Consider the following 13,416-nt stretch of genomic DNA (forward strand, 5'->3'; position numbering starts at 1 on the left):
AAAGTTTAAAACTTTGCAGGGATGGCACAGTGGCGAGAGCACTTGCCTCCCACCAATGTGGCCCAGGTTCGATTCCTCGACTCGGCCTCATGTGAGTTTGTTGGTTCTCTACTCTGCACCGAGAGGTTTTCTCCGGGTACTCCAGTTTCCCCTCTCCTCCAAAAACCAACATTTGACTTGTTGTGTTAATTGTTAATTTCACTTTACAGTGTCCCCAATTAGTGCTCCAGCGCTAAATCTACTAGACACTTAATTAAAGTTCCTTCTTTCCTTTTCCTTTTTTCCATGTATAGGATGCAGTGACTGCATTATTTACACAAACATGATGTTATGTTACAATAATTCAATTATATATAATAACAATGATAATAATAAGAATTACTATAATTTTGTTGCATTACTCTAGATAATTCATAAAACAAAAATCATAGCAAGACTACCGCTATGACTTATCATTTAAAAGTTAAATTATCAGATGCAACATTAATTATTTTCTATCTGAGTGTGTCTAAACGCATGTACATATCATTATGTTACAATACCTACATTCTTGCATTATTTGAAGCACTTAATTCTTACAAACAAGATCTAACTAAAGAAAAATGAGCTTGGTTTCATTTGAAAATGTTGCTACATAATTACAGTTAAGCCAAGATTACATGCACCAATCTCACCCACTGTAATACAATAGATTCATAGACTATACATTTCATGCATAAGTTGCCAGGATTGTGTTAGTTTCGAAGGAAACTGTGCTCCTGTGTTGGTGGGTAGTGTTAAGTAACGTGAAAAGTTATTTTATGAAATCAAGGCCAAATTTCCAGCACCTAACCTCTTCAACAAAACAGGGAGTTAAAGAAGAAATGACGATGGGCAGACCAAAGGCAACACAACAAAACAATATTATAACATCATCGGATTAAAGACAAAAAATATTATTACTGTGTTGCATGTGTGGCACACATTACTGAGGTACTCTGCAAACCAATGATGTGAAATCATCAAATTTGAGGTTTTGACAACAATGAAAGGATATATACAAATGTGAACCTTTTGTTGTCTACTTTAACTCCAGAACCTATTGGTACCAAATTTGTTTTTAGGACACTTAGCCCACTTTGTACCATGAGGTACTCTGCAAACCAATGATGTGAAATCATCAAATTTGAGGTTTTGACAACAATGAAAGGATACAAATGTGAACCTTTTGTTGTCTACTTTAACTCCAGAACCTATTGGTACCAAATTTGTTTTTAGGACACTTAGCTTACTTTGTACCATGAGGTACTCTGCAAACCAATGATGTGAAATCATCAAATTTGAGGTTTTGACAACAATGAAAGGATACAAATGTGAACCTTTTGTTTTCTACTTTAACTCCAGAACCTACTGGTACCAAATATGTTTTTAGGACATTTAGCCCACTTTGTACCATGAGGTACTCTGCAAACCAATGATGTGAAATCATCAAATTTGAGGTTTTGACAACAATGAAAGGATATATACAAATGTGAACCTTTTGTTGTCTACTTTAACTCCAGAACCTATTGGTACCAAATTTGTTTTTAGGACACTTAGCCCACTTTGTACCATGAGGTACTCTGCAAACCAATGATGTGAAATCATCAAATTTGAGGTTTTGACAACAATGAAAGGATACAAATGTGAACCTTTTGTTGTCTACTTTAACTCCAGAACCTATTGGTACCAAATTTGTTTTTAGGACACTTAGCTTACTTTGTACCATGAGGTACTCTGCAAACCAATGATGTGAAATCATCAAATTTGAGGTTTTGACAACAATGAAAGGATACAAATGTGAACCTTTTGTTTTCTACTTTAACTCCAGAACCTACTGGTACCAAATATGTTTTTAGGACATTTAGCCCACTTTGTACCATGAGGTACTCTGCAGACCAATGATGTGAAATCATCAAATTTGAGGTTTTGACAACAAAAATATTGCATTTGGCATTGAATGGAACAACCATTGTTTGAATGGAACAACCTGGTTAAAACTCCCAACCCCAACTGAAAGACAAAAAATTATTTGCCTTGATACAAAGCATGATTGAGATGAATTCAGGACATTGAACAACAAAATGTAGTCAGTGGTCAGAGGATCAGAATTCAGAGCAATCTTCCTACAAATCCAACACACTACCCACTGGACCAAGCTGCCATTGGATCCATGCACACATGCAACGTGAAAAAAATTAAGGAAATTTTTAAAAAGAGAAAACACTGCCAAAGTTGTTTGCGTGTGTGCTCTATTTGACTGTGGCTCAAAATTTGTCATTTCCTTGACGAAACAATCAATCATTTTAAAAAAAAAAACTGTTACTTCACAGCAGTCATATAAAATCATATAATTAACCCAGCATTATTAAGCCTGCCTTTCTAACTACTGGTGCATATGTTCATGCTTCAACTTGTACAGTGTGGTAGTTTCCCATAAGGCTGTTTCTTAACACTCGCTCTCATCACCCAGCTGTGATGGATCAACAACATCTCCATCTTTTGCCTTTTGTTCTCGTTCTGCCAGCGACTTTCCACCTGATACTTTCTCCTCTACGACATGATTTTCCACAGGTGGCTTTCGTACTGCCACTGGTGCACCTCCTCCTACCAGGGCCAACGCCTGCTCCAGTCTTTCTTTGTATGTCTGATATTTTTCCTTTACCTGAATGTTGATTAAAATTATAAACCTCTTTACTCCAGAAAGTCAGAGGAGGAGGGAGGGGCACAGTGAAACATGTCCCTAACCACCCATCCACACTGATGCAATTTCATTTTAAAACCGACACCTACCATCCACATGAAAACGTCATGAAAATGATGACAATAACAAGGACTTTAGAAAATGGACTCAAAATCGGAGACTCCTGAACATGAAAAACAATGTGATTTGCATTAATTTGTTGATTTCAATTTACTGTGTCCCCAATTAGTGCTTCAGCGCTAGGAGCCTCCTCTGCAGACGTTCTTGTGACTTGTCACGTAATCTTTCCTCCTCAACAAACGTCTGCTGAAACAAGCTGGAATTTACATAGACCACTCAGAACAGACTTCCAGATTCTGGAAGTACACTTTGGACCCTGCGAAATTTTGTGTATGGCCACTGCAAGAAAATGGGATTTGTGTGTTGGTCATTTTAAAATCTAGGAGTTAAATTCTTATCAAATAGAAACTGTAGTGAATAAATTTCATGGTTTGGTTTATTAGATGTTTGCGGCTCTCTACAGAATGAGTACGGTAGAATTCGTATGGTTGAAACATTTTGCTCCCATGGATTTCGCAACTATTAATTTTGTGGCATTTACTTGGGATTGATCTTATATTTACATTTCTTTCCGTGCTATTTCAGTGGAGTTGCTTCATTCAAGCAACCCTTTCCCTTGTAGTCCTTCCTTTATTTTCGAAATCGAAGAAACACTGAATACGAATGGTCCGATCGCAAATGCAAGCATTTCATTAATGCAAACTTCAAGCAAACCTTCAAGCAGCCTGAAAAATTCAGGCTTAAACATAACAATTTTTTTCAAGCTTTCTTTTTGCTACTGTCCTAGTTGCATTCAATGCGCTTTAAGGTAATGGTTCTGGTGGAGTTCAAATACACTCGCAATACTTTAATATTTTTATTTGTATTTATACATTTCCATGGTGCTTTCAATTTCAGATGAAACACCACCATACCTTTGCTGAGCATTCACATTTTGACTCACAGGAGTGCAAATGCTTACCCACAAAGGAAACAAAGTTAATGTTTCTGAGACATATTTTGTGACAGCTTCGTCCACTGTTTTATCCACAGAAAAAGTTGACCCCTTGATGCTCCTAGGGGAGAAATCTACACAGCACAATTGTTTCCTTAGTAACCCGCAAATGATTTCCAGATGACAGTTACTTAAAAAAAGGGAAACGAATGTGTGGCTCGATTCAGCAGACATTTACTGAGGAGGAAAGATTGCAGATTTCAGTAACCTATTGGCTACAGTACTTGGACCTACTTTATCTCTTCAAACTTTTGTCTCATTACAAAAGCAACCCACATATTTCCATTAAATGTTCAAGAAGAGTCACTAGAAGCACATTCAATGGGCTACTATGAGATCTACCTCATTAAAAAATGATGACATTTCAAAACAGCTTCTATTGTAGGGCTCCAAGAGTTTGGAACATTCTGCCACCTTATCGCAGAGCCATTCATAAAGTCAGTTTATTCAAGAAGGAACTTTTAAAATATCACTTGGAGATAACGAAAACTTCTTACAATGTTGATATACTGACCACATCCTTTAAATCTATCTGTATCAAATGTCACTCTTGTCGAGCTATTTGTACCTTAAGTGGTGATTGTTTCTGTTGTTAAATTCAGTAATGTATTTTTGTATTTTGTTTACAATAGGTTCCTGTACTGGAGCTCTGTGAGCAGTCTGTGGGGATACCCTTCCCGAAGGGGCAAAGTTTATAATAAATAAAATAAACGAGTCACAAGAATGTCTAATAAAATAAATGAGTTACAAGAATGTCTGCACAGGAGGCTACAGTGCTATAGAAGACTTGACACTTCAATAAATCTCCTTTCCTTTAATGAAAATTTGTCAATCTTATTGAAGAACTCTGGTTTTGTTTAAACAAGGAACCTCTTTCTTTTTACAGAAAAAAAATCTTGTAATCAAATTTAAAAACAAAATAAAATAAATGCAATGGAAAGACCAAGGTACCTGTAAGGTATGTGAATGACAATAACGTTACTGTTACTGGGTTAACCCATAGAGTGGTAAAGTGATGATGTCACAAAAACTAAATTTATGAAATTATGGGATTTACTGAGATATTCTGAAAGTACATGATGAAGAATCGCCGCTTGCCCAAAATAAGCATATTGTTGCAATATGGGGGTACGTTATTAGCCCTTCCATGCTTCAGTAACTCCATACAAATCCTTGTAATTTTGTCTTGGTTCTAAACTGTTTAGAACAAAGACAAAATTACAAGGAATTGTATGGAGTCACTGTAGCATGAAAGGGCCAATATCTCATGCCCAAACTGCAATAAGACGCTGATTTTTGGCAAATGGCCATTCTTCATCATGTTCTTTCTGACGATCTTAATGAATCCCATAATTTCATAATTTTAAATATTTGCAACATCACACTTTACCACTCTATTGACTCCCAATAGGTTAATAGGAAGTGACTTCAACTATACTTTCTAGGCAAAGAAAAGATGATTCCTCCACTTGAAAGAGAATTTGACAACACCTATAGAGGAGCTGAGGAAGGCAACAGACCTGTGTGATGTGTTCCTCCTCTTCTTTATCAAGTATTTTCATGAAATTCTGAAGCTCAGGTATACTGAAAACATCCCACTAGAAAACAAAATGTGACCAACCGTGGATCAACTCAAAGAAAGGCTGGATACAAAATCTTGCACATAAAAAAGGTACTCCACAAAGCTTATTTACGTTAAGGTACCACTGGTGTCATAACCTCTACAACTTACAATAATATCCCCAGTTTCATTTTCCTGAAGTGAAAAATTGTGTCTGATGTCACCTCCACCCCAGAGTAATCTCAAAACTAATGGCTTCTCCATGTCAGACATCCGCCGAAGAATAACTGCAAGAGTGCAAAGCAGTATGTGGCATGAGAGGAAAGGCTGAAGACCACTTGGAGAAGGACTGGCAAAAGGGAGATGTCCCTGATTAGTGCCCAAGTGCTAATTAATTAAAATGCAGTTAGACACATCATCATCAAGTTCATCTAGCAGGGTAGAAGAGCTGAAGCATGGCAAAAGCAGTCACACAGAGAGAAGAAACGGAGAGGATGATGGACTTGCGGGTCTACTGGTGCAAAGAGGAAGGCAGACCACAGGGTCCAGAGGAGATATGTTTGTCTTTAGAACATCAAAACCCGTCGAAAACATCTGAAATAATGGGTTATTTTGATCGCGTTGACGATCGCGTTACAGTTTCGTTACACATTCTGTATACCGCAAACAAAGAGACTGAGGGCTCGCAAGATCGGCTTACCGTATATAAAATATGGAAAGGGAGGAAACTAATTTGGGGCCGATTTTCGAATCCCTGAAACTCGGATGGAAGTAAATTAAATTGCCTGATTTTACTAACGTGATCTAGAATTGTTATGTATTTGCCAAATACTGAAGGAAAACGGCATAAGAAAGCGTTCAAATTCATTTTCGGCGACCGAAATTTACGGCTTCGAGAGAGAGGTTTCGTTTGGTGTGCACCGCAACATATGGTGACGGAAATGAAGCGATAAAGTAAATGTGCGCAAGATCGGAAGTAATTTTAAGATGCCCCAAGTTCGAAAACACCAACGGTTTCTTTTGCAACTTTTCGACTGTTGACGTGTACAACAAATGTCCAGTCTTTAAAGATCTTTACTTCAGTTAAAACTCGGCTGCCTTCGCATAGATCTTGTGACTGGACTTTTATCCACTCAAAGAAATCGTCGCTAGAGCTAGATAAAAGCTAATCGAATTCTTTTGTGAAAGCTGGCAAGTCTTCCCATTTAACACGGTCTTCTTCCAATCTTGAGTTTTTTGAAAGTGGGTACTGCCATACTCGGCCACCGTTAACTCTTCGCTGGACTCTACTCGCCTGTGGAAAGGCCTCCTTTAAAATAATCCCAAGTCCTTTGACTTGCAATGGAAAATTTTCCTTTTCGGAGCTGTTATTTACAGAGTCGTCAAGTATTTCTTGTACGGAAATAAAGTTTTGTTCGTCTCTTCGATAATTCATTGAAAGCCTGCAGGTAAAATAGTCAAGTTCGATCAGGGAAAAATCAAACACGGTAATTTGTGGCTCACGTTCGAAAGCCAACTGGTCAGATATCTTACCATTTAGAAACAAACACGTGTTTTTTTCTGTTCGATACTTTGGATCTCTTCTCGTCCGGCTGCTTTTCGCGCAACGGAACGGGTCTTTTCAAGGGAGAAGCCGCCATTATTTTAAAACTCCCTCCACAGCTGATGTTTTGATTCTCGAATTAGTAACGGTCTTTTGCTTTTGCGTTTCCGGTCCCAATTCACTTCCGTCACCAAGTGCTGCGGTTCACATCGAACGAAGTCACGTGGTACAAGTTTCCTCCCTTTCCGTATTTTATACTGTAAGCCGATCTTGCGAGCCCTCAGCCTCTTGGTTTGCGGTATACAGAATGCGTAACGAAACTGTAACGCGATTGTCAACGCGATCAAAATAACCCATTATTTCAGATGTTTTCGACGGGTTTTGATGTTCTAACGAGAAACATATCTCCTCTGGACCCTGTGGGCAGACGCGTCCAGAACTGCAGACTGATTTCAATGAGCATCATGTACAAAATGTACCCTTGCTCTTTTTCCCAACTTCAACATCACTCAAGTCTCAGAATACAGACAATATTAATGTCAAAGTGTCCCCCAACCCTCCCCCCCCCCCCCCCCACTCCCAAAGTGCTGCTCTTCAAGTAAGAATAAACTGCTGCATTTACACTAATAATGCTAACCTTATTGTTCGAAATACTAAGGTAGGAAATGCTTCTAAAGACTTAAAGGGACACTTCTTGTTGGATATCAAAATTGGTCTTGCATCTAATTATTTGCACAAATTTCTGAACATAAGTTGAAACAGGATGATGGTGATGGCGATGACCTTCCTTTCCACTGTTTCTCAATGGTTGCATTAGGATTTTTAAGTAAAAAGTATTCATTGTAATGTTAATAATTATTATTGTCATACCAGCATATGTAAAGAGTATTAGGTACTTACAAATTACTTACTTCACTTACTAGACTGTACTTACATTATTGACAATAAGATACTTAAGCTACTTACAAAACAGTATTTACACTACTTACAATACACATCAGGCATGATCATGTTATTGATTTGATGATGAAAATTACGGGTAGAATCATATCTAAGACAACGTTTCGGTGTTCTCATGACACCATCATCAGGTCAAAATATAATATTTCACAGATAACTCGATACATGTAAAAGCTAATAAAACTCTTCACCTAGCCTTTGGGGACTTTGAACTTGAACTTGAACATTAATATTCTTGTTATCTGTAAGTGTTAAATATTATATTTTGACCTGATGATGGTGTCATGTGGACACCGAAACGCTTGTCTTAAATATGATTCTAGCCGTAATTTACAATACACAGTACACAAAACACTAAGCACTACTTGCAGATGTTTGTGACTACTCGCAAACACAGTACTAGGACCTCAGAAGTGCTAATGGTCAGGAAAGAGGAAGGAAGCTGAAACTAGGTTCACCCAAACCACAAATCTTTGTAAATTTGGAGGTTAGGATAAGTACTTTAATTAGCAACACAAGAAAGAGGAGAGGTCTCATTCTTGAAATACTCAGTATGTGGAGTACTTAATCAAGCAATGTACTTAACCCATTGACTCCCGGGGGTTCCCCATTGACGAGTAAAATCGTCTGGTGTTAGACAGTCTCGCCGGTTCAGGCCGGTTTGGGTGTAAAAGGGTAAAACCGTCTCTAACCCTAACCACTCTGAGTGGTCCATGACTTACTTTCCACAGACTAATGGAGAAGGAAACAAACTGTTACTACCATTAGTGCTGGAACATTTTGCAAAAATAACAAAAACATAACTGATTGCCATTTTAAGGGGCGGAGTTTAGCATAGAGACAGGACTTGCATTCTAAAATTGTGTTCTGGGTTCACTGCACTTATCATTGTTTATGGGGTGAGTTTTCTCCATCAGGTTTTTCTCCTCAAGAACACATGCTTTACCTTCCCTTTCAAAAGCTAAAATTCCATTTTATTTAAATTGTGTTGATTTCTTTACTTTCCCCTATTAGCCTGCTTGAGACAGCTAACCTGGCCATTCACTCCCAAAAGAGGCACTCGCAGATTTTACTGTCTCTTGCAAAATGACTTTACTTGTCAATGAGGAACGTTTACAAGGGAAAGGGTTAAAAACTTATTTCAGGACTTTTCTTCATAATTAATAATTATAACTGAGGCCATCCCAAGGGTTTTGGCGACAACAAGGGAACATGGCCAATTTGAAATGAGGAACAGGGAAAGATTTAATACAAAATATCTTAGGGAACTGGAGAACACAAACCATTTTAGGGATCAAAAAGCTGAGAACAAGTTTGGAAGTGATTTTGGGAACAAGGGAACACAGTCAAGCAATTCTTTTAAGGGACCAAGAACCCCCCACCCCTGTTAAAATCACAGTGAATCAGCTCATCATAATTATCAGCCTGAAAACTCTTGAATTGGACAATCGAGTAAAAAAGTGGAAAGGCCTTTCAATACCAGTGCATTGCATGTAAAAGTTCATAATACAGTAAAAGGAAGGAAAGCTTACTATGCTTATCTTCTTCTTGATAGCACTCAAACAAAGCAAATTTTCTTGGATTATCAGCTACCCTGAATTTTTTCAGGAGTGCAACAATCACCTGTAAGGGAGAATCTCAGAAAGTTCAGTAAACATGATTTGCATTATTGTATGCACGGTGGATATGCAAGAAATTTACATCTACAAAAATTGTTCATTAATAACTCAAAGTGTTACTATGATCAAAAAATCACTTCCTTTTTTTCTTCAGATTTTGAAAGTATGTTTACTTAAAACTTGACTGGCAAAATTTTGAGCTTTGATTTTTATCCAGAGGCTGTTTACTTTGTGTGTGGTCCACCATCAATCACATTCAAAACTGACCAACTGGACCTCAGAGGGTTGGATCTAGGGAAAAGTGACATTGTATACTCACTAGCTTAAAATTTCAGGTTGTAAACGCAGCTTATTATATATGCAAAATACGAGCTTAAAAGTCTGAAAGCCTGAAACTCCTGTGCTGCATAATTATTAATTATGCAGCAATGTCTTACCTCGTGTACTGTTGTTTCACTTGTTACATGTAGAGCTTTCGATGTTCCAACAGGAATGAAAAATGATGTTCGATGTGTATTCTATATGAAGATCAAATAACAAGATTAAAAACATAAGACATTTTGAAATTTTAATCGTATTCTCTTCCTTGTTTCCTCTGAAGTGTGAAGAAAACCAAACGCTAAGTACTACAACAGCCTTCATTTGTATAACAACGGTCAAATGAAATCTTTCAAAGCCACTGACAAAATGATAACCAAGATTTTTTTCGTGGTTTTGTTTTTTATTAAAAATGAAATTTATGTTTCAATGCGGTTGGCGCAGTTATACATAGCTTTTCAATGATAAGAATTCAAAGCTCTTCTCGTTGATAGGATGTCTGAATTCATGCATACACCTGGTGTTAAGAGCTCAATTGACATCAATTAATAATTAATTAATCTAACCCTTTGGTCTCCTTCTTTTTGTGCTCCAACTGACTCAAATATTGACAGTGGACTCGCGCCAGCAATAATGTTGATAGGGCGAAGTAGATTCATCTGAACACGAATGAAACCTTGATATGTGTTTTCCCCTCTCTACACAACAAAAAGAATTCCAGGAAATGAATTTCAAAAGCTTACAACTCTGGAAGACTGAAATAACAGACAAATTGGCTTGTGGTTTGGTGAATAGTAACATCAGTGATATGCAAAAATCATTGACTAACTTTAAAGATAAAACTAATGTGAAATTCTTATATTATAAGAACTGGTTGAAGATGCAGTTCATAAGGAAAAAGTAATGAATTTAATTAAATTTGCTTTAAAATTTTAAGAATCTTATTCTCTGCTTGCAAAAATAGATCCCACTCAAATTAACTAGGGCTTTTTTTCAAGCTGATCCGTATTCAAATTCCTGTGAAAAACATTTCAGATCAACCATTTTTCATCTGCTGGTACTTGCTTTCATAAACTAGCCAGTTATTCTTTTTATTGACATAAATGGTATGAAAAACCAGTGCTCCTGAAAACAACAAAAATGCCAGTAATATATTTTTACCATGGTCATTATAAGACCAATCGTTGAGGAATTGAATTCGTCAATTTTTTGCCGCAAAAGGCTTCCTGTTGGGGACTCTGTGTGGAGCATAAAAGGTTCCTTTCTTTTGTCATCCTGAAAGAAGGATATGTGGTTTAGTTCCTCATTTATTGAAAAAATGCAACAAATTGAACTGTTGACAGACAATCTATATGTACTTTCATCCTCATTTTGTTCAGCTTAAAACATGTGAATGAGTTTCACTTGAAAGAACATGACAAATCTCACCTTGCTCTCAATAAGGTGTCTGAAATGTTTATTTGCAGGGAACAAACACTGGCTGCAGCTACAGTAACTAAATTATTGCAACAAATTTTCTTTGCAGCTGTCTCAGTAAGGCAGAAAGTGTGATACCACAGACCTCCTACTAAGGCCTCATGAGTGCTGGGTAACAAATAAACATGTAAGCAACACAAAAGTTTAGTGCAGGGATCTATGTTTATGACTTGCCCGTTCAATGAGATGTAATGTTTTCATTGTGATTTCATCAACAGAATTATTTCTTCCTAAATGCCAGCCACCAGTGCAATCCAGATCAACTTGTTCTTGACAGCGTTTGTGGCATGTGTACTTGCAATCTGTTACAAAAAGAGACCAATTCAAGGGCCAGATGCAAAAGCCTTTGTAACTTTGGTTAGCTTCATCGAGTCTTCGCCATAGTTATTTTGAGAAATTATTAGTGAAAAAACAAAGAGAACTGCAACAGGACTATTGGAAAAACTAGACCAAAAAGACCAAAGCTGCCATAATACATATCATAATAATGCCATAATACTTGTCTATCACCATTCTGCCAAAGCAAAGAGGTAAGGAAATAACTATTCCTCGAGTAAAGCCCTGGTCAATAAGGCAGGACAGTCTATGAGCGTTTGAGAGCTTTCTTCCTCTGCAAGTCATTGATCAACAGACTGTCACTATTATTCACATGGCCAAAACACTTAAAGAAGGTCATATGTCAAAGCAAAGAGGGAAGGAAATAACTATTCCTTGAGTAAAGCCCTGGTCAATAAGGCAGGACAGTCAATGAGCGTTTGAGAGCTTTTCTTCCTCTACAAGTCATCAATTATTACTCACATGGTCTAAACCCTTAAAGAAGGTCATATGTCATTTGACGATGGGTTAAGCTGACTCTGGCAAACCTGCTGACATTAGCTTTTTATGCCATATCCTGTGACGTAAGAGTGGCAGAAAAAGCCCTACTTGAAGTTTCAGCTATCCTGCACTATCATTAACTGTTGCTTATATGGCTAACTTTTCAACCTACAAAAAATGGTTTGAAGCATTCTGAAGGGAAATTTGAACCACTCCAACCAAAGAGGATTAGAAACTAAAGGATGGTTTGATCAAAACAGAGCACAAGATCCATAAGGAAGTTAATATATTTTGAGTCATTAGACATCTATTAATTTAATTTCCTAATTTAGTTCAGCTGTACAGTTATATTGTACTTTATCTACCAAAAGACAACATCTGGTCTTTTATATTATCTACTTGCAAGGAAACCGTTTATTCCTTTGCTAACAGAAACAATATTTGAAGGGCCACAAACGTACTAAGGACTTAACATGTCGGATGCTCATTTCGTAAATTTTTAACAGCAGAGCAAAAACTTGTACGTGTAAGTTTACTTTGTCACGACAAGCCTCTGAATTCTGGTTCAACCACAAATTAACGTTTATCATGATTCTTTAAACAGTAATTTTAAAGTAGTTATGTGGTTCTCTTGTATTGTTCTCTTGGTTTTGCAAATGCTACGATTGCATTCCTTCAATTACATTTGCGAAAGAGAATTAACAGTTTTGTACGTAAACCTCCAGTTTCCTGCCATCTAGAGAGTTTAGTGTTCTTCAAACGTGCTGAAAGGACAATTCACATAATTATATCTCTGGAATTCAAATTTGTTGCCAGAACACATGTTTTCAGTTTTGTGTCAACTGTACTAGAATGATGGGGCCAACAGAAGTCCTCTTAATGATTTCTGTCGCCGTTTTTAATTAAATTGAGCAAGACCCGCAGATGTTTCCCGGCGATTACCGCAAGTTCATAAACACGCGACAAGAAAACAATTGAAGTTTAAATTCGATTTAAGGAGGATACGAGCAGTCAACTGAAATGTGTACACAAGCCAATTGTAAGCTTACTTACTTTTACATCGCACACACTGCTTGAAAAGTCCCCAAATAAATTCTCCACAGCAATCACACCATGTTGGATTTCTCAAATGAAGAGAAATAAACGAATGTCCTCTTCCGATGTGTCTAACGGGAGCCGCTTCGTCGGTCACATTTTCCGTTGTTACGGATCGTTTAATACTGGAGCGTTTTTTCCCTCCCTTTCTGTTTACAAAATTGGCAATGAAGTCCTTGACTGGGCTAAAAGAACTTGGATTGGGCTTCGTTGAAACACCGCTTGGGGGATGAGAAATGGAAAACGGCCGAT

At 37.3% G+C, this 13,416-nt stretch overlaps 1 protein-coding gene across 2 annotated transcripts in view; it reads right to left on the reverse strand.

Moving 5' to 3' along the window:
* Positions 1 to 612: 612 nt before the first annotated feature.
* The window catches only part of LOC138015204 (ras association domain-containing protein 1-like), a 13,157-nt gene continuing 353 nt past the window's right edge, over positions 613 to 13,416 (reverse strand). Inside the window, exons 1-10 of one of the 2 annotated variants that reach the window (XR_011125514.1) lie at positions 13,123 to 13,416; positions 11,428 to 11,555; positions 10,939 to 11,052; positions 10,344 to 10,475; positions 9,897 to 9,977; positions 9,373 to 9,463; positions 5,509 to 5,624; positions 5,297 to 5,374; positions 1,433 to 2,683; positions 613 to 967 (exon numbers count right to left, since the gene is read on the reverse strand). The exon at positions 13,123 to 13,416 is cut by the window's right edge and continues 353 nt beyond it. Coding sequence is in view for 1 of the 2 variants with exons in the window: in XM_068862166.1 (XP_068718267.1) it covers positions 2,468 to 2,683; positions 5,297 to 5,374; positions 5,509 to 5,624; positions 9,373 to 9,463; positions 9,897 to 9,977; positions 10,344 to 10,475; positions 10,939 to 11,052; positions 11,428 to 11,555; positions 13,123 to 13,416 (1,250 nt within the window). In the remaining variant the exon portion in view is untranslated. Of the gene's footprint in view, positions 2,684 to 5,296; positions 5,375 to 5,508; positions 5,625 to 9,372; positions 9,464 to 9,896; positions 9,978 to 10,343; positions 10,476 to 10,938; positions 11,053 to 11,427; positions 11,556 to 13,122 lie in introns of both variants that reach the window. The other variant, XM_068862166.1, reaches the window with a different exon arrangement.

This window comes from Montipora capricornis, chromosome 9 (genome assembly GCF_036669925.1).
Source record: "Montipora capricornis isolate CH-2021 chromosome 9, ASM3666992v2, whole genome shotgun sequence".
NCBI classification, from domain to species: Eukaryota; Metazoa; Cnidaria; class Anthozoa; order Scleractinia; family Acroporidae; genus Montipora; species Montipora capricornis.